Source organism: Sminthopsis crassicaudata, chromosome 3 (assembly GCF_048593235.1).
Source record: "Sminthopsis crassicaudata isolate SCR6 chromosome 3, ASM4859323v1, whole genome shotgun sequence".
NCBI lineage: Eukaryota > Metazoa > Chordata > Mammalia > Dasyuromorphia > Dasyuridae > Sminthopsis > Sminthopsis crassicaudata.
The window spans coordinates 486,854,249-486,876,212 of record NC_133619.1 but is presented as its reverse complement, the minus strand read 5'-3'; the positions used below and the strand labels follow the sequence as shown (position 1 = coordinate 486,876,212).

Below are 21,964 nucleotides of genomic sequence, written 5' to 3'. Positions count from 1 at the left end.
TAAAGAGAAAAAAGAACCCTTAGGGTTAGGGTTAGAGTCAGGAGGCAAATTTAGAGTCCAGAGTCGGGAGTCTGGAGGGTTAGGAACTTTGATCAATTATGATTCCTAAAAACAAATGAAGATTGTTACTTAATGAGACTTTTTTGGGCATGGCCATGAAGGGATTTTTTTTTGCCCAATTATGCATAATTGCCACAAGGATTTTGTTTGTTTGTTGGGGGTGAGGGTTTGTGGTTGGGAGAAAAAAAGTTAATTATAACACTAAAGATACCAAAATAACTTAATCATTCTTTGGCTTAAAAAATAATTCATAATTCTGTAGAACTTTCAGGGAAACTTTTACAAATAGCTATGTACTAGTAAAATTTAGAAGTCCTGGACTATGAAACCTATTGGGAAAATATCAGATAATGAAGGTGATGATTCTATTTTCATGTAACAAAACTCATTTAATAATGCTAGTAACATCAACAATATATTGCTCAACATGTATCAAATATAAAGCACCAACTGCACAAAGGTTAAAGACCAAACAACAGAAATCCACGTGGGGAAAAAAGACTGGGTGTATGACGGGATACGGTGGGTTTATTAACCACAAATTTAATATAAGCAGTATGTCAAGTGAGCTGAAAAGCATAAAATGTCCATGTTTTAATATCATATCTTATATAGAAATATGATATATACATATAAAGGAATTTAATAATTACATTGTCCTTTGTATTGGTCAAAAATATTTGGAGTGCTGATTTTAGCAATGGATTTTACACTTTAAGGGCTGCTAAAAGAATGGAGTAAGTCCAGAGAAGGTGATCAGAATGGTAACAGGTTTGAAAAGCATATCAGAATGAACAGATGCTGAAGGAACTAGAAATATTCTCTGGGAGATGAAAAGGCTTAGAGTAGACAGGAACATTGGCTTCAAATATCTGAAGGGCTGTCAGGTAGAAAGATTTGATTTATTGTGTAGCTATAATGGGCATAAAATTAGCAGTGAAAACTAGATCAAATAATTTAACCTGCATAGGCCTCAGGACTCTCATTGATAAAAATAAAAGAGTTGGACAGGACAAATTCTAAGATCTCTTCTATCTCTAAATTGATGACCTTGTGAGCTAATGGATAAAAGATGCAGAAAGTAAGATTTCAGTTCAACATCTTGAAAAACAATTAGAACTATTAAAAAATGAAATGAACTCTCCCAAAGTATAGTAATCTCTCTACCAATGGATATATTTCAATTCAAGGTTAAACTGACTTCCCATCAGGGATATTCTACATTGTGAGGAAACCTAGATTTTTGACCAAAATTTTTTTTATTTTAGTTTCAAATCAATTTTATGATATCTAAATCCAAAGCTGGAGTTAGGAATGAACTCCTAGAGGATGTAGAGAAAAATCTAAAGAAAGAGCCAAATGACCTTTGGATAAAATATTACCAATCTGTTGAGTTCTAGGTTTCAGTGGATATACAATCTATCGGCCTCTGACTCGTGAATTAAGCATTAAGCTCCTTTTTTTCTATCCTGTCAGCTAAGTTCTTAAAGGATTTTTGATTCCAGTGGTATAGGCACATACTTCCACAAGACAAATGATCCCTTCAGATCCTTGTGGGGTTTGTGAATTTTGTTGGTACAGGCCCTTCCTCTGAACATGCAGATCACAAGCCTTCTCTGGCATGGTAAACGATATTCGAAAAGAGCTGCTGGAACTGCAAAATTATTGCTATTTGGCTAACCTACCAATAAACCTCCGAATCTAGCTAGTTTGGTTTACAGAACAGAAATAGAGGCCTTCTGGAGAGACATCCGAGCAAACACTCCCAAGTGCTCTGGGCTGAGCAGCAGGGCTTTGTAGTCAGATGTTAAGGACAATGCAAAATCTCCTCATAATGACATGAGTAAAAGAACTGCTTTTGAATAATTCAGAGCAGAGAATTCCATTTTAATAAGATAAAAAACTGGCTGAAAAAGTAATTGATAAGCAGCCTTATGAGTTACTAATCTTGCTTTCTGGGTCTGACTAGTATGTTAAAAGGTAATGCTTCTTTGATCTTGCATCATGGAGTTTTAAATATACTTAAATTTTCAGATAGTTTTTTCCCCCTTTCTTTTAAACTTTTAATTGTCTTACTGGTGATTTTATCAAAAACATACATTCAGGGGCAGCTAAGTGGCGCAGTGGATAGAGCACCAGCCTTGAATTCAGGAGGACCCGAGTTCAAATCTGGTCTCAGACACTTAGACTTCCTAGATGTGTGACCCTGGGCAAGTCACTTAACCCTAGCCTCAAAAAACAAACAAAAAAAAAAAACCAAAACAAAACAAAAATTCAACTATTTTCTTAAGTAAAATAGTCTGAAAATGATTCGTTTTAATTTGTTGACTTCAGGTAAACATTGTGGTCAGTGAATCATAATTCCAAGTCCATAATTTTATGGGCAAAAGACAAAATAAGTCAAATAAATTCATTTCTAAGGTCTTTTCCAATTAAAAAAAAAAAATGCCATGATGTTGTTTTACAAACTATTAGATCTTATCTTCAGAGGCTGGTCAGAGGTATAAAAGCCTGTTGGACTCTATGTGAAAGAACCTCTTTATGCTATGCTGCTTCTCCTCTCTTGGAATAGTTTTCATGTTTCTTCCCTTTGGAATATAAGGGAAACTTGCCATATGGTTTCTCATTAAAATACTGTCTTTGATAGAACCCGTATCTATTCTTGTTACCGAGAACCATAGAACCCTCCACCTTACCACATTTTTATTTTGTTACTTCTAATTGGCTATGGGATACAGGATTCAAGTGTAGAAGATCCACCCCCCAATTGATAGTCAAAGAATATGAATACTGATTTTACATAGAAAGAGATACAACTTCTCAATAATCATAGGAAAAAAGCTCCACATTATGAGCGAAACAAATTAAAGCAACTCAAAGATATCACCTTATACCCATCAGATTGGCAAAGCTGATTAAAAGAAATGCTAAATGCTAGAGGGATTGTGGGATCTGTAAATTAATCTAAACATTCTGTAAAATAATTTGGATCTATGGCCCAAAAGTTACTAACCTGTCTATATCTTTCGACCAGCAGCAATACCATTACTAGGTTTATATCCTAAAGAGATCAAATAAAAAGGAAAAGGACTCATATGTACACAAATATTTAGAGCAATAAAATTTTTATGATGGCAAAGAAATGCTAATTTAAGGGGGAAAGGGTACCTATTAACCGGGGAGTCGTTACACAAATAATGATATATAAATATAATAGAATACTATAATACTACTGTGCTGTAAGAAATAATGAAGGAGATTATTTCAGAGAAACCTGAGACTACCCACATGAACTGATACAGAATAAAGTGAGCAGTACTAGGGTAAAAATTTATACACTCACCACCAAAACTGTAAAAACAGCTTTGAAAAACTTGAGAGATCTAATGAAGAAAATGACCAAACAGGATTCCAATGGCCTCCTCATAGAAAGATGACAAGTTTAAACACGCAGAATGAAACACATTTTTAGACATGACTAATGTTGCAATTTTTTTTTGCTTATTTATGAATTTTAGTTACAAGGGTCTTTTCCCCCAATCCCTAAAAGAGGAGAATGAAGAAGAAAAATAGATTTATTCATTGAAAAGAAATTAAAGTAAAAACTTTTTAAATTAAGACAGTTTGATTCTATTAGTTCACTTTGAAATAATTAAGAACTTGAAAAGAAAACTCCAAGGAAAAAGTGCATAACCTTTAGTATAAGGATTGTCTTATCAACATGAGATGAAGTATAGTCCTGACTATGCCACTAATTACACATATGACCTTGAAAAAGTCATTTAACTTCTTTGAATATTATTTTTTTTTCCTAACCCTAAATGCAAAAAATAGGAATAGTAATTAATTTTATCATAGGCCAACTTTAGTTGTTATCCCAACATCAAATGAGATAATATATTTGTATATAAGCAAAACAATACACTTCTTGAATTGTTTTAAGTCATGCATCATATTTCCAAATCTTTAATATCACGGTGTTAGTTTCTAGTAAAGTCATTAACTTCATACCATCGAGAAACTATTTCATGGACATTGCTTGTCTCACTCTCCAGCAACTTCATTAGTTCTGTCATAAGAATAACATACTCAAACACGAACCCCAGCTGACAAAATAAAATACTCTTGTTCAGAGAGAGGATTGTCTCTTATAATAGCCTGGCTCTTATCCCAAGAGCTTTATTACCAAGAATAAACTTTATGAAAGGTTGCCATACATAAAGCAGACTTTCAGCTGCTCCTCTAAGCAAACATCAATGAGACTTGTGATAAGAGAGATTAGTCCTTTATCCCACACAGGGCAGCACTATCCATAGACAATTGAATTTCTTACCCACTTTCGTCTTATCCTAGGAAAAGGACTATTTGTAAAAGAGCTTGAAAAATAAGACTATTTGCATTGAAAAAACAAAACAAAACATGAAAATGATTTAAGTTAAGACTGCAAAATTAAATGTCATTTTAAACTATTTATTTAGAAAACTTTCAAATGACTCAAAAAGTCTGCAAGCCACATTTCAATAAAACACGAGTGAAATTAAGTGTGAAGATATGAATATTTCCATAATCATAATTCTGTTCTTTAAATCAGTGTGCAATGAAAAAATAGTGCACACATAATACACAGTTTGTATTATGCTTTTAAAATTTTATAATAGAGAGGAAAATGTTTCAATTAAAACAAATCATGTTTTAACAATTAGAATTTATTAGGCTATTAGCCTTCCAAAATCAACAGCTAAAATTATAATATAGGTTTCCAATAGACTTGTGTTAGAGAATGCCATCTACATCCAGAAAGATGACTTTGGAGACTGATTGTGGATCTTCACATTTTTGTTAGTGTTTACTTGCTTTTTGTTTTCTTTCTCAATTTTTTTTTCTTTTTGATGTGATTTTTCTTGTGCAGCATGATAATTGAGGAAATATATATAGAAGAATTGCACATGTTTAACAAATATTGGATTACTAACTTGCTAGGGGAAGGAGTGGGAAGCAGGGAGAAAAAAAACTTTTGAACACAAGGTTTTGCAAGAGTGAATGTTGAAAACTATCTTTGTATATATTTTTAAAATAAAAAAGCTATTATTTTAAAAAACAAAATTATATTGTAAATGTTATCTGCAGGAAATCAATTTGGCTCTATGGTGAATATGAAAAACAAATTCATAAACTAGTTTTCATTGTGAACAAAAGTTTCAGCATTCATGTCTAAATTTAAATATATGTTCTATTAATGGGGGTGTACCAAGGGTCATTTAACATAATTAACTGTCTACTAAACCAAGTCTGCTTAAAATGAAAATGTAAAGGACAAATTGGAAGGCCATAGTCAGGGAGCTTGGACCTGTCATAGTCTAGGTAGCAAGGTATCAAAAGCATTTAAGAATGGAATCAACAACTGATATTGCCCTTAAGTAAATTCTAGATAGGAAATACAAATACAAATGAAAAGGAAAAAAATTTAGTTTCTCTATCAATGAATTAGATGAAAGCACAGGCGACACAAGTTTCTAAAATAAAGCATGATATGAAGATGGGAGGGGGTATCAAACAATGAAGCAGAAGTAAGGTCAAGAGGCTAATAGCTAGAATGATGAACCTGATGATGACATGCGATCAAATTTCATAGGTCCTAACATAAAGTCTTACACTTGAGTTAGAAATAATCAACAATCAACCACACAACACTACACAAGAACTGGGGAATGTGAAGAGACACTAGGGGATTTTTATGGGGACCACAAGTTCAATGATTCAACACTGTGTTATGTCAGTGAAAAACAAACAAACCCTGCCCCCCCCCAGCTAAAATGACCAAAGAAATGTTATACAAATATTCAATGGTATGTATACAATCTTTATCTTCTTTGTATAATAAAACGCATTGACAACTTTAAGTTAATGAAGATAGCAAAAATACTGTAAAAGGATCTTATAATCTTAGGCTTTCTAATCAGTCAACAAGAATTTACTATTTGGTACCAAGCTCTCTGGTGGGCACTGAGAATACAAAAATAAAAATGTAGCAGTCATTGGCCTCAATTAATTTATAATTTTATCAGATGAGACAACTTGTACACATATATGTACTAAATAAATAGAAAATAATTTTTTAGGAGAAAACACTAGTACCGGGGGAACAAGGAAAGGTCTTATGCATAACATTTTATGAAAGATACTGACAAGTTGGAGGATATCCAAAAGAGTGATGAAGATAATAATAACTACCATTTATATTTATATATGATTCATTCCTGAATCAGCTGTCTGGGTCCAGTCAGTCAGTGAGTCAGTCCAGAGACATGTTAGAGTAAAGATCAAAAGTAATATAAAACTAAAAGAATAAGAAAGAAAAAGAGAAACTGAAGCAACTCAAACTTAAACCATTCAAAAATAAATTTTGCACAACTAAAAATAGAACAAGGGCATCTCTTATAATAATTTTATGTAACTTCACAGATATAAAGCAGGAAGAAAGAGTGATGGATTAAACCAATCCGAAGAAAAATAAAGAAGTTCTTAACATTGGGCTCACTGATTCCCATGGGATCTATGTATAGATATAGCCATCAGGATGAAAGTTTCCCAATTATTTCTCTGCCACTCTTTTTAACTGTATCAGGCCGAAACTTTCTAGCTATTTAGCTAGAAATATGAAACATGTGAATGTTTCCAAAGTTCTTAGGACATCAGCTATTTTAGTGGCTTCAAAAAAAAAAAAAAAAACCCAACACCAGGTTACCATTGGGACTATTTTTTGCCATACATTAAGTTCTCCAAGAGAATACTAAAAAAAAAAAAAAAAAAAAAATCAAACACTTTTTAAACATTTGCTCATTCCTAAGGAAGACAAGAACTCTTGAACAATTTAGCTACTACATCCTTGTTATCAACTAGCTGTTGGAGATAAACAGTTTTTATTCATGCCTAGGATCATCTGGGGAGATAAATAACTAGAAACGGAGTTTATAGTCACTAGAATCTAAGATCTGCAGGCTCCTGATTAATTTCTTTAGAAAACCTTTGTTTATCAAGATTCTCAACTGAATTGAACGTACTTTACAAATGATAAAAATAAAATATAATTACCCCTAGCAAAATTCTGAAGAAACAGTACTTTGATTTTGGATTTCAAGGCCATATATAAGTTGATGATAGTCCTATAAAGGCCTCTAATCACTTTGAGCAGATTATATTCACTAAGGTCTTCATTTTCCTCCTTTGTCTCTTCTGACTTTGCTAATAAGATTCACATTACCAGATTAATTGAGGTTAAACACTAACAATAGTTCCTCTGAATAAACAATTTTCATTTTATTTTAGTCTTTAAAAAATAAGCAAAATGAAACTTAACTTAAAGGATTAATAAAATGAAAACAAATAGATAAAATGCTAAATATTTATTTAATGTCTTAAGAAGAAAAAAAATCCCAATACTTAATGAAGGAGTCAATAGTATATATTGGGGAAAAGATTCCTAATCAATAAGTAACCTCAGGGACTCAATTAAAACCTTGAAGTATGTTTCCTCACCTGTAAAATGAAACTATGAACTAATTGATTTCTAATGTTCCCCCCTTTCCTAGTGTTCTAATGTCTCTCATTTTTAGCTAAAAATTTTAACATGAAAATGGCTTAAAGATGCAGTTGATTTTTCCTTGAAGATGAAGATCAAGCCACAGACACACAGGTATTTAAGATTTTAAGAGAGAAATATTTTGTTTCATATGAACTAATTAAATTTTGGGTAACTAAGCTGTCATGGACAATTGCACAAAATATAACTTGATATCAATACATCCAATGATTGGCAACTTCAAGGTTCTAAGTAGTACTAAGTTAATTAATATACCCAAGCAGTACATGCTGGGCCTGGCTGTCAGAAAGCAAAGGTAATGCATCCAGCTCCTGCCAGTGTGTCTATTATATTTAAGTAAATTCAAATATGTGGACTAAGATAAAAGTTTAAAGAGTCACCATTTTAGATTCCTGCCTCTTAAAATCAAACAAAATGCTATCAATACAGTTCAGTGAGTAGCCAAATAAATAACAGTGAGAAGAAAACTATATAAAATAAAGCAGGCTCCATACTAATCTCTCCTTCAGTTTGATTTCTGATCACACTTCTTTATAATTACTCAGGAAGTCAGAAGTGACTAAGGTTTTTCTCTAATATTAAGGTTAAAAACCTAACCTTCTCTTACTACAATATTGGAGTTATACAGGTTCTCTTTCCCTTCCCCCAACTTACAAAAGTTGCAATTGCAACTGCAAATTGCAGAAAGAGTCTTTCTGCACCCTCAAATCCACCTAAATGAGAGATAAAGTTGAGCAAAAGGAGCCAGGTTTGCCCTTAAGAGAATTTATTCAAAAGCAAAAGGGATATATACAAAATCCTTTTTCATAAAATCCTATATAGTAAATTTGAAATTACATTTAACATGATTACCTAGATCCTTTTCAAAAATGATATTCTATATTATACTCATGAATAAAGTAATATTTGCTCCATAAATTTTTTTGGCCTTTAATAAGGTATTCCTATAATAACTGCATGTTTTCTGCAATTTCATTACCATGATACTTAGTACATGCATTGTCTTTTCACAAGATAGTATAATTTTAACTTTTTAATAAGATCCTAAATTAGGAGCACATGCTTTCTCTTTTTATTTAGTTTAAAAATGTATTTATTTCAATGAGCATTTATTTTGCCCCCATTTCCTCTGTTAAACTGAACTGTGGAAGGAAGGAAAGAAGGAAAGAAGGAAAGAAGGAAAGAAGGAAAGGAAGGAAGGAAGGAAGGAAGGGAGGGAGGGAGGGAGGGAGGGAGGGAGGAAGGGAAAGGGAGGAAGGGAGGAAAGAAAGATGGAAGAAGAAAAAGAAAACCCTCATAACAAATATGCATAGCAAATAAAATTTCCACATTGGCCATGTCTAAACATGTCTGCTTCTCTCTTCAATGTTGTGTTCATCCCCTCTCAGGCAGGGGTGGATGAGGATCTCCATTCCTCTGGGTTTATGATGTGTCATTATACAGATCAGAGTTATCACGTCTTTCAAGGTTGTTTTGCCCTACAATATCATTGTCATCCCATTAAAACAAAAATGATCTTGCTTGATTCCTTTGAAACTGCCAATTTCATCATTTCTTTTAGCATAATATTCTAATACATTCCTAAATCACATTTTAATTTCTTTAGTTATTTCCCAGTTAGACGGCAACACTGGCTTTGTTCTAGTTTTTACTATAAAATAAGTATATATACATACATACATATATATACATATATATACATATATACATACATATATATATATATATATAGGTCATTTCCTTCTTTTACCTCTGTACAAAAGCCTAGCTGTGGTACCACTAGATATAAGCAATGTAGTGATTTTTTTTTAGGCATAGTTCCAAATTGCTTTTACAAAGTAGTTGGACTAATACAGTTTCACAAACAGCATATTAGTATGCCTGTTTTCTAATAGCTCCATTAATTTATCTCCCAGGTAAAAGTTCCTTTCACTATGTATTTCAGGAGAAAAGTTAAAGAAATTAATTAGTTCTCAAATTAATTTCTCACTGTGGGCATAAATAATCTTAAAATACACTTATGTCTTCAAAAAAATCTTCATCACAACAGTAAACAATAGTTTTACACAGTTCAATGCTCCAAATATAAAGAGATCAATAACTGACTGACCAATCTAGAAAACGTATACAAAACAAATGTAGAATTATCAGAAATTTCATGAAAAAACATCATAGTATGTCTCTATTTCTTTTAAGGAAACCAAGCTTTCATAATCTTACCTCGATTGCATTTTGACTTTGAATACAATTTCTGCCTCATTAAATCTAATGAAATTTTTGTTGTTCAGTTATTTCAACTGTGTTTAACTCTTCATGACATCACTTGAGTTTTGGCAAAGATACTAGGGTGATTTGTCGTTTCCTTCTCCTACTAATCTTACAGAGAATGAAACTGAGGCAAACAGGTTAAATGATTTACTAGGGTCACATAATTAATAGTTTCTAAAGCTGGATTCAAACTCAAGTCCTAATTGCAAGGCCAGCACTCTATCCATTGTACCATCCAACTATTCAAAGTGAGATTAATGAGACCTCAAATAATACAATGTTCATGACAAAAGTCTGGAATAACTGGGGGGGAAGGACTAATAATAGAAAATCTTACTTTAATATATATATGTTGTTTCAATACAACTTTTTTTTTTTTAAGTGCATCTACTTTGAGACATGTACAAAAAAAAAAAATCAGTAATTCTCAGTCCTACTTATCTTTATAGGGTAATATGCTACCATGGGTTCTCTAGCTAAATCACAGAATTCTACTCAGCTTAACATTTTTCATTGAAGATTCTAAGGCAGTGGTCCTCAAACTTTTTAAATAGGGGGCCAGTTCACTGTCCCTCAGACTGTTGGAGGGCCAGACTATAGTAAAAACAAATGTTCACACTCTGTCTCCGCCCCTCAGCCCATTTGCCATAACTCAGCAGGCCACATAAATGTCCTCAGCGGGCCACATCTGGCCCATGGGCCGTAGTTTGAGAACCCCTGTTCTAAGGTATCTCCAATTATTAAAACAAACTATGAAAATCTAAATGCAAAATGTCCATTTGCTTACTTCAAAAAACAATGTTATATGCAGTCTTTCTTTTTTTTTGTAGACAGGGTGGGCACAGAAGGAGAGTAAGGTGGAAAGAAGAAGGAAAGAGGTAGAAATTTACAACTTAAAAAAACAAAGGATAGAATATTAACTCCAAAAATATCAAGAACAGTCAACTATATAAAAATTCATGTGAAAATGAACATAACAGCTTATCCTAAACATAACACTTTATCAAGTATTTATCAATTTGACTCAATTGTTTCAGTCAGTCATGTCAGATATTTTGGTGACACCATTTGGGGTTTTCTAGCAGAAATACTGAAATGGTTTACCATTTCCTTCTCCAAATTTAAATGATTAGAACAATGTAAATGATGATAACATTAAATAGTAAATATCAAATCAAATAGAAATGGGCAATATTAGTAATTGTTAAAGTACACATCCTCCCTTGCATTTGGTTAAATGATAAACTCCAAAAAATAGATCATGACAAAAATCATTCATCACAATCACTCTTTTAGGTGGTTTTCCCTATTTTAATGAAGTGTGCTTTGGGGTATGAGAGGGAGGAATAAGTTGTATGCATGTGTTAGGATGTGTCTATTGTGTCAAAAATAAAACAAATCTTTAAAGATTTTACATAGATGTATTATGTGCACACATACCTATAGTAATATCATACTTTAACAAATGTAAACCACAGCCACATAATGAATACAAGAACCAATGTCTTTAAAAAAAATCCTGAAGATCCAGAGAGAAGGGAGAAGATTTTGGGAAGATGGTAGATTAGGTTCGTAAATTTCAAGCTCTTCCAATTTCCCCCACAAATGGAGTAAATGTGCACCTCAGAGTGAACACAGACTGGTGAAAAATCAAGATTTGGGACAGAACAGGAGGCCTCCAGATACAACCCAAAAAGCCTTGAAGAAAGACCTCCTGCTGGAGATTAACCTATCTAAAGTGCAAATACCTCTAGGCTAACTCTGTAGAAACCAGGGGGACCCCTGAATCTAGTGTGAAGAAATCAGCATCATATGAAGTAAAGAAGCAGCAGAGTAGGGAATGTGGCTGGCTGTAGGTACTTGCTAGAAGGTAGAGCTCTTAGTCTGGGGTTCCTGGTCAAAGAGAGGTGTTAGAGGTGATGGGAAGCTTGAGGCTCCATCTCTCCACCCCACAATTAGAGGTACATTTTAAAAAATGAACTAGCAAAAAAGAAAGTATCCCATCATTGATAATTGATAATATTATGGGAACAGGGAAGAACAGGGTTCATCTTCAGAGAAAGAAACTTTTGCAAAAAAAAGCTTCTACCCCAAAGAGTAATGTGAAATGGCTGGTTCCCTGCCTAGAGAATTTATAGAATTCAAAAAAGAATTTAAAAGTCAAATGAGAGATATAGAGAAGAAAATTTAAAAACCATCCAAGAAAACAAAATGATTATGAAAAAAGAACTAGAAAAATAGGTACAGAGGCTCAAAGATGAAAATAACTCTTTGAAAATTAGAATTGGGCAAGGGGAAGCCAATGAAGCTATGAGAAACCAAGAAAAAACAAAACAGTTTATAAATGAGAAAGTATAAAAGAGTGTGTGACGTCTTATTAAAAAAAAAAAAAAAATTGATCTGGAGAACATATTAAGAAGAGAAAAGTACAAATGGACTCCCAAAAAAATTGTGACCAAAGAGAACCCTGACACAATAATGCAAGAATCTAAGAAAATTGTCCTGGAGTAATAGAATATGAGGGGAAAGTAGAAACAGAAAAATTCCCCCAATCACAATCTCTCAAAGAGATCTTTTGTGGAAAACAAACAAATTTCAAAGTCCCAATATCAAAGAGAAAATTTTGCAACATACAAGAAAAAAACAATTCAAATATGCTGGAGCTACAACTACAATTGTACAGGAATTAGCTACCATAAAAAAATGTAGGTCCTGGAATCATATTTACTGGCAATCAAAAGAATTAAGCCTACAGCCAAAAATCTTATATCCAGCAAAATTATCTATAATTTTAAATGAGAAAAAAAAGACCTTCAATGAACATGCAGATTTTCAGGACTTTCTATCAACCCAAACCTGAACTTAACAGAAAAGTTAACATACAAAAGCTAATATAAAAGATTTTACGGAACTCAACATGGACAAACTGTTTAAACATAGATAAACTACATATATATATATACACATATATATGTATGTATGTATGTATGTATGTATGTTTTAGCATGGGATATGTATATTATATATTTAAGATTTACATCAACAATAGGGCAGCTCAAAAGAAAGATTGCCAGAGTTAAGGTAAAAATGGTAATCATGTTATACAAATGAAGTACAGAGGAAGAATGGATACAAAGGCATTAGAAGGAGGAGAAAAGTTCATAATTCTGAAAACCTGGGAATGGGTTTAATAAGTAACACTATATATATTCCATGAAGGATATATAGCACCCTCCAAAATCTATAAAGAAATAAGTGGGGGAGGGATAGATGGATGGGGAAGCAAAGGGTGAGGGAAGATGAGGGAAGAGTCCTTCAGTGAGGGAAGGTTAAGGCATACATAAGGCAACTTATGGAGCAGAATTTAATTAGAGTCAGTTGAGACAGGAAAGACATGTGTGTGTGTGTGTGTGTGTGTGTGTGTGTGTGTGTGTATATTTGGGGAGTGGGGTATGTATGAGTCTAGTGTGTATATATGTATATATCTACATATATATATATAAATACATCTCTTCTTAGCTGCAACTTGCTTCGGGTGGTTGGCGGGATTGAAAGAAAGAAAAAAGAATAAAGTAATTAAGGTGTACAGCAGAGAACCAAAGAACAATTTAAAAGGAAGTAAAGAAAAAAATGGACGTTCATGAATATAATTTCTTCTACTAATATTACACACTTTCTTGATCTGGTAATCTGTAGTTATATATTTTGATCCTCCCTGATATTCCGCTGGGCACATGACAATGTTCTCTTTTGTTTCACATTCCTTTCATGTTTTTCTTACTGTTTTTTCAAATAAAATAAATTTAAAAAAAAAGAAAGAAAGAAAATAATAAAGATTTTTAAAAAAAATCCAAAGAGAAGGAAAAAAGGAGCAAATACTTGAGAAAATAAAGAAAGTAATAAAGGGCAAAGAAATATTTGTAAGCCCAGCAAAAAGATGACTAGAAACTCTTAACATGAATAAATCCTTTAAAACTAAAAATAACACAGCAATGGTTTCCCAAAATACAGAAGAGGGGGCAGCTAAGTGCTGCAGTAGATAGAGCACCAGCCCTAAAGTCAGGAAGACAGGAGTTCAAATCTGGTCTCAGTCACTTAACACTTCTTACCTGTGTGACCCTGGGTAAGTCACTTAACCCCTTAACTTAAAAACCCCTTTAACTTAAAAAACAAACAAACAAACAAAAAACAGAAAAAATTCAGAAAGCAATTATTATTGACCACACACAATGAACTTAAGGCATTAATATGTTAATTTAACATATTAAAGTATTAACATATAAATAATAATTCAAAATGAATGCATTTAAGCTATATTTCTTATATATTTAACATACTTACCACTGTGGGATTGCCACTGCTTATCAACTGGCTGACTTCATGGAAAATGCTTTTGCAGTCAATTGATTTATCTAATGATCCTCGTTTTACTATTACTGCTACTGCTAACAGAATTTGCTCCCGAACATACTTCTGAAGGCTGTAATACACAAATTGTTAAATAGTTACTTAAATCCACTATAAAAGAATACCACAATTTCTAATAAACATGTAGTTATTTAAAATACTGCTTACAGAATTAGAAGGGGGTCATTTATAAATAAAAGCTGATAGTGCTAATATTGCTTGGAGAAAGCAGAAACAGGTAAAGAAGAAACATCCAAATGCCATAAGTTGTTTTAAATGGGGGGGATGAACACATACACAAAGAACTAAATGCCTTTTACACTTCCCAGTAAATGTTCCTAGACAGGAGCCTAGCTCCAATCAATGTTATGAATTTAAACCCACTTTCTTCAATACAGAATGGTAAATAAACATTTCATGCTACAATTTAGCTAGACAGTTCAAAGCAGAACACAAATAAAAATGCAAATTCTATTATAATAATTTTTATAACTTCATGCCTAAGTTATATATTTTTGCACCTGCAAAACATGGAAATAAAACATTTAAAACAGGTTGAGTATTCTATAAGTTAATGTATACAAGTATATCTCAAATTAATGATAGATAATTTTTCGCTTCACTTTTTAAAATTTTATTAAAAAAAAATTCCAGATTATAAGACAACCATGTCTTCTTATTCAGATTCTTCAGTCCAAGAAAAAGAACTGGCAAGGTATTAAACTATCTTGCATTCTGCAATGGAACATTCAAGGTGCCATTCCTAGTTCAGAGGCACAAAAGTAAGATTCCTATCTTAACAACGAAATTCAAAAAGAGAATCAGGATCTACATTCCTTTCTCTTGTTGGACATAAAGAATACCCATTTCCTCTTTTCTCTTTCCCAAAAAGCTTTCCCTTAAACTACAACCATGAAATAAATGACCAGAATATCACCTGATTTTTATTCTTTAGGGGGAAGATGGTTTTAAATGCATTGACTACTAGAAAATATAAATAAAATGGAGGACCAAATTTAAACAATTTACAGTGATTGCCCTTCTTAAATGTATAACAATGTGTAATTGGATATAACCATCAATAATGGAATTATTCCAAAGTTTATCCAGATAAATAACTTCTGAAATAAAAATCATCTTTAAAAAGTATGAGTTTTTAAATGAACATAAGATTGGTCTCATATTCATCCACATTAATTTCTTTTAAGGATCTAGAGAACCGTACAATAACTCTAAAGTTTTTAAGTCTCTAAGACTGGGGGAGAGTGAGAGAATTACACAACGACACAATTCTGGACAGCTTTTCTGAGTATAATTTTAGATGTCTTTAAACTTCAATTAAATGTATTCTATCAAAAGAATTTTTCCAATTTTGTTTCTAAACATAACATGTTTCTGAATGTACTATTAATTAATGAGTCAAAAAAGATATTTTGCTAAGAATAAAAAAATAAGGTAATCAAGTTTTAATAAAATTCAACAAATTATAAATCTCATATTGTATTTTTTTTCCAAACTAAGCAACGATTCTTTAACAACTGTAAAGACTGATCACAAGCTGAAAAACTTGCCTAGATTCCTCTTTACCAATTATTTTTAAAATAATCAAAAGATTTGGGAACATGCCTAAATGGAAATCCTAAAAAGGTGAGGTAGCATCTTAAAAGATTAAATAGATGGGACAACAACAAAAGTTATCAGTCACTTATCTTTTTTTCATAGAGCTGGAACAAGGAAGGTATTCCTTATTTCCCCACAAGCCTCTTAAATTAGTCTTAAGATATGTTACTTACTGGTCTCCAAAGATCTATGACTCATTACCACTATTTTTTAAATACAGAGTACAATTAAAATAATAAAATGTATTCTATCATTCAACTGTAACTTATTATAATGCCTCATCAAGGTATGAAAGTAAATCCGAAGTCCTTAAAGGTGTGGTAGCAAAACATAAACTCTCTGACGGGCCTGGCAAATCTTCTAGTATAGGCCTCATTATTACATTGTACATCTATTATCTAGGAATAGGTTAGATTAGCTCATAAAAGTTCACCACTAAATTGACAGGAGAATGGTTAATTTTTTGGCCACAGAACAGTAACTCTCTGAAAGGCTCTTTACTAAGTAACGAGTAGTTAGTAATTGTGTGTGCAGTGTTGGCGTTCACTATTGGAAGGGCATAGGGAAGGTTCTGTGTGAAAGAAGTACCAACAAAAATCACATATCACAATAAACATAATGAAATATAGCAAACTGTATGGCTATAGTTAGATCAGCTGGTTAAAGCTAAAGGAAAAGTTAAAGATAACACAATGTTTTACAGGGAAGGCTAACTGTAATGAGAAAAAGACAAGGTTTAAAGAAAAGCTAAGACCACTGCTCTAGACAGATGGGGGTATGTACTTGATGACAAAAAGAAGACAATTTGTACTGCTGAGAAGAATGATTTTTGAACTGGAAAGAATGAAACAAAAAATCTAGTTCAGAAATTGAAACCCAAGATGAGATAAATAGTAATAGAGCACCAAGTGGCTCTGAAGGGGTATGTACAAATCACCATCACCAGGACCAGATGAAATAGGATACAAAAAGAAGTGAAAGACATGATTGCTGAATTACTGGCGTGATGCTCTCTGAAAAGTCATGGAAAACAAGAAAAGTATTATATCATGGGAAAAAGGCAAATATCCTGATTTTCAAAAAAAAAAAAAGACTGACATATATAAACTACAAGCCAATGATCATGATTCTGACCAAAATTCAAAAACATTAGAAATGATTACTGAAGAACTAAAAAGAAACTGGTGCTCACAAGTCAAAATGGATTGATCAAGAAGAGGTAATACAGCATTTACCAATATTAACTATAATACTAAATGTGGTTATTTTGAAAATTGATTTTAAAAAATTTTATATATGGATTCAATGACTGGGGGATATATCACACTAAAAAAAATTACTACACTGTAATAAAAAAAAAGTGGGACATCAATAAAACAAATAAACTAGAATGTTGTGCTATATTAACTTTATGTTCTCTAGGGTTATTAGAATGATAGCTCAGAAAATACTCTATTTTGAAAAATGCATGTGATACATCATATTTTTATTTGACAAAGAAAGATTAGCTACAATTAGAAGTATAATTAGGGCAATTAAAAGAATTTAGAACAGGCTGAAGAGACTGGTTATTAGGGATTTGATGTCAAACAGAAAGTTTATAGTATTGTTGTTTAACACTATCAAGGACTTGGATTTTTACCCAATCTTTTTTTCCTATGGAATTTTTATTAAGTTTGAATATGTCACAAAATTAGAAGAAATAGTTAATACATTAGATGATGGCACGGATCCAAAAAGATTTTAACAGGTTAAAACTGAGTTTAGGAACATGCGATTTAAAGATAGTTTTAGAAATGGGTTAAAAATAAATTCAAATATAGGAAATAGAGGAGGCATTTAGCCAACAGTTTGTTTGGGGAAAAAAAAAAAAACAAACGAATGCCACAGAAGACTGCAATCTCTATGAGCGTTTTGTAACAGAAATAAATGAATTATAGTGAATCATTCTCAGTACATATACCACTGGGCTTTAAACTAGCAAAATCACATATATGTCTTCCAGAACCAGTGATGAATTTTCATTGACTGAAAAATATTTTTTCAAGTGGCCAAAAACTGGAAACTAAGAGGGTGCCCATCAATGGGGAATGATGGAATATATTATGGTACACAAACGAAACAGAACTTTCACTATAAATAGAGACTTTTTTGATTCAGTATAAGAAATGATGAAAGGGATGGTTTCAGAGAAAGCTGGGAAGATTTGTATAAATTTAAGTCAACCAAAATGAGCAATTCATACATAATATCTTTAAAATAGCATGTAAAGGACTTAAAAAATTCTGATGAATGCAATAATCAACTAAATGATACAACATGTTATTCACCTCCTGAAAAATGAGGCAACAAATTCAAGCTGCAGATCGAGACATTTGTTTAAACATGTCCAATGAAGGAATTAGTGAAGGAAGGACTATGTATATTTGTTACAAGGGTAACATTGTTCGTTTTATTTTTTCAATGGTTGGAGAATAGTGGGAAGGATAAAAAGAAATTATTGCTAATTAAAAAGATCAAATTTAATTTCAAGGGAAAAAAAAGAAATAAATGCATGAAAGATAATCAAAGCGTCAGACTACATTTAGAGAAGAATGGTGCCCAGAAATGGTATAAGGAAGTTATAGTTCTAGTTAACTTTCCACTCTCATCAAATACATCAGAAGTGTACAGTATTTAGTTTTAGATAACATATTTTAGGAAGAGCATTGATAAACTGGAAAATGTCCAGATGAGAGCAAACAGCAATGTGAAGGATGGATCTTGAGTTATTCCCATAAGAATGGTAGGAAAAAACAAAACAAAACACAAAAGACAGTTAGTCTAGAGGGGAGAAGATTTCAGTGAGAAAACATGATAGGTCTCTTCAAGAAGAGGGAAAATATCTGCTCTTCTTGGACCCAGATGGCAAAACAAGAAGTAATGGATAAAAATTGTAAAAAAGTATATTTGAGCTTGAAGTGCATAAAGCTGTCAAAATAAATTAGAGATGCAAAAAGTAGAGTGGGATGTCTTAGGGGACGGTGGGTCCCCTCTCCTCGGAGAATTTAAAAGCAAAAGCGAGGCAACAATTTGTAAGATATACTTTTTTTTTCTCCCCCTGAGGCAATTAGGGTTAAGTGACTTGCCCAGAGTCACATAGCTAGGAAGTGTTAAGTGTCTGAAATCAGATTTGAACTCAGTTCCTCCTGACTTCAGGGCTAGTAATCTATCCACTATACTACCTAGCTGCCCCTACAGCTGTATTATGGAGTGGATTCTTATTCAGGTCTGGGTTAGGCTGGGTTTCATGACTTCTGAGGTTTCTTCCCACTATATTGTGATTCACATTAGTATAATTAATATGGCACCAGGATATTGATGGAACCCCTAAATCTAGATCCAGGGGATTCTGCAATGACTGAAAGTTCAATGTAGGAATATGAAAATTTAGGGTAAAAAGAAATGAGACCTTTTAAAATTTCATAATGCATTTTTGATCATTCATAATTTAACATATAATATTCTCTTTCTCACAGAATCCTGCCTGTTTAAATCACATAAATAACAGTTTATGAAATATAAAGCATAGGAAATGTCAGCATAAAGAAACCTTGCTTAATGGAAATGATAATTTTTAACCAATTTACATGGCAAATTTCCCTTTTATTTTAAAGATTTTCATCCACATATATGTTTCTATCTGTAAAAATAACAAAATATCAGCTAATCAGCTATTTAGTATTTTGTTGGATTTTTAAAAAATAAAACTGTTCTTAGTTTGCTTTCCTTTTAAACATTTGGGCTTTTAAAAATCTGAAAGTTTTAAAAGCCATCTTTCCAAAATGAAATTTTAAAAACTTTTAAAACCCAACTACCAGTTAACATCCAATAATAATGGCTAATGCTTTAAGGTTTACAAAGCACACCCCATATAACCTCTTTTAAAATTCACCATGATTTTAAGAGGTACATGCTATTATCACTCACATTTTACAAAGAAACAAGTAAAGAATGGTTAAGTGACTTGCCCAAGGTCTTCAATGCAACAAACATAAATAACATCCCAAGACCCTGGAGCTACAGACACAAAAAAATGGAAAAAAAATTCTTGCCTTCAAGAATCTTACAATTTTAACATGGAATACAATAATTAATAATTTAAACAAAAAGACACACTCTCAAAGGCATGTAAAATTGCAAAAGGCATTTTACTGGCATTTCTTCTATGTACTTACTTAGGTCTTTGTAAGACATAGGTTAAAAGGAATGTTCGCAGTGACTCGATGCTACCTTTTTCTAAAAGAATCCATTCTCGAACAACTGCTTCCATTATTGCTGTGGCAGCTTGAAAAAGGACATAGTCCACTTTACTAGTTTCTGTTAGGAAAATAAAAAATTTTCTTCAGGCACTTGTTATGAACTTCCACAATGTGCATTTCTTGATTTGAAAACAGAACTTTTCAGACAAGGAATAAAATGATTACCTGTTTGGTTTTTTTTTTTCCCGTGACCTTGCTCTAGCACCACAAAGAGGTTAGTTCCTCTCAGAAGACACCTCAGGCAGGTGGCAGCTAATCACGATCACAATTTTCACAAACTTTCCTCACCTCTCTTCAACTGTTACTTCCAAAGCATGAAGAACTAAAAAATAACACAGCTTTAAAAAAATAATAAAAATAAAAAAATAAGGCAATCAGAAATTTTCCTAAGATATTCTCACCAGGCATAACTAGTATACTACACTTGAAGATAATTAAACAAATGAAACAAACGAACAAAAAAAAAAAAAAAAAAAAAGCCAATAACTTTTGAGTATTCCTATCCGTGATGAGCCATGTTGTTAAAAAGATTTATAGTTAAAATGATATAAATTTCTTTCAGCAAGATGACCCATCTCTAATAGGACACTCAAAATATATATAATTAACGGTATTTTTCCCAGAAAATAAAAACAAAATTCACTCTTTACACAAGGTGAGAAGTTCTTATAGATTTTCTGATTGCTGTGAGGATCAAACTGAGTAAAAATCCCCATTCTATACTTTGAAGGAATTCAACCTTATCTATCAAGTTACAGTTTCTGAACTAAGAACTGGATCACAGGAAAAAAAATGAAGTGTCAACAGGCATCAGATTCTCTGTGACCCATGTACCAAATAGCTCTGATAGTTTTTAAATGTGATTTCAAAAAGGAAGAAACAGTCCAAAGTCAAGAAATGTACAGAAAAACTCGAGAGACTGAATATAATTGCTACGTAAACCATATAGCCAGATTCCAGATAACTTTCCAAGACATTTGAACATTAGTATCTTTAAAGAATTAAAAACAAACTGTAACATAAAATTGGTACTTTAAAAAATAAGCCAAAGTATCTTGAAGATACACACATTGAAAAGGTAATATCAATGTTTTTCTCCTACTCAAACTTATCACTAAAATCTTACAAATGGTCTTGGCAGAGATTAGACATGGAAATCTGGGAAGAAGGTTAACCCTTAATGAACTATCTCTTAAGTCTCCTACACTGGGTACTGTGTAAAGCTATGTGGGGAAAAAAAAAAAAAAAAAAGATAATTCTGATCTTATTTTTAAAAGTTTGACTTATTAAATGTAGCCTCACTGTCAATTCTAATCCTGATGGAAATTACAATCACAATTCATAAATCCCTTAATACTCTCAAAGGAAAAAAAAAAGAGACAGTTCTTAGAAATCACTATAGGACTTGGGTAAAGATCTGGTAAAGAAGAAATAAAGGCTCAATTCACTGTGGGCTGAAGGCAATTAAAAGCTACATATCATGTAACACATTTAAGGAGAAATACAGAGCTTCCTCACAAACATAACTCAAACAACTTCTTGCTACCAATTACTCATGGTAAAACAACTTACACTTACTTCTTCTACCACAACATAGCCACTATAACCAAAGAAATGTTCATTTCTGCCATTGGCGTGAATATAGAAAAGCTGTTTTCTCCTTAGCTAATACTGATCTTCTTTCAAAATTAAACTGCATGTGAGAGTA

At 32.3% G+C, this 21,964-nt stretch overlaps 1 protein-coding gene across 2 annotated transcripts in view; it reads right to left on the bottom strand.

Annotated features, from left to right (window-relative positions):
• The window catches only part of XPO4 (exportin 4), a 111,852-nt gene that overhangs the window by 60,319 nt on the left and 29,569 nt on the right, over positions 1-21,964 (bottom strand). The window contains exons 2-4 of one of the 2 annotated variants that reach the window (XM_074303682.1): positions 20,422-20,578; positions 20,173-20,314; positions 14,270-14,408 (exon numbers count right to left, since the gene is read on the bottom strand). In XM_074303682.1, the coding sequence (XP_074159783.1) occupies positions 14,270-14,408; positions 20,173-20,267 (234 nt within the window). In that variant the 5' untranslated portion in view covers positions 20,268-20,314; positions 20,422-20,578. The remainder of the gene's footprint in view (positions 1-14,269; positions 14,409-20,172; positions 20,315-20,421; positions 20,579-21,964) is intronic. The other variant, XM_074303681.1, reaches the window with a different exon arrangement.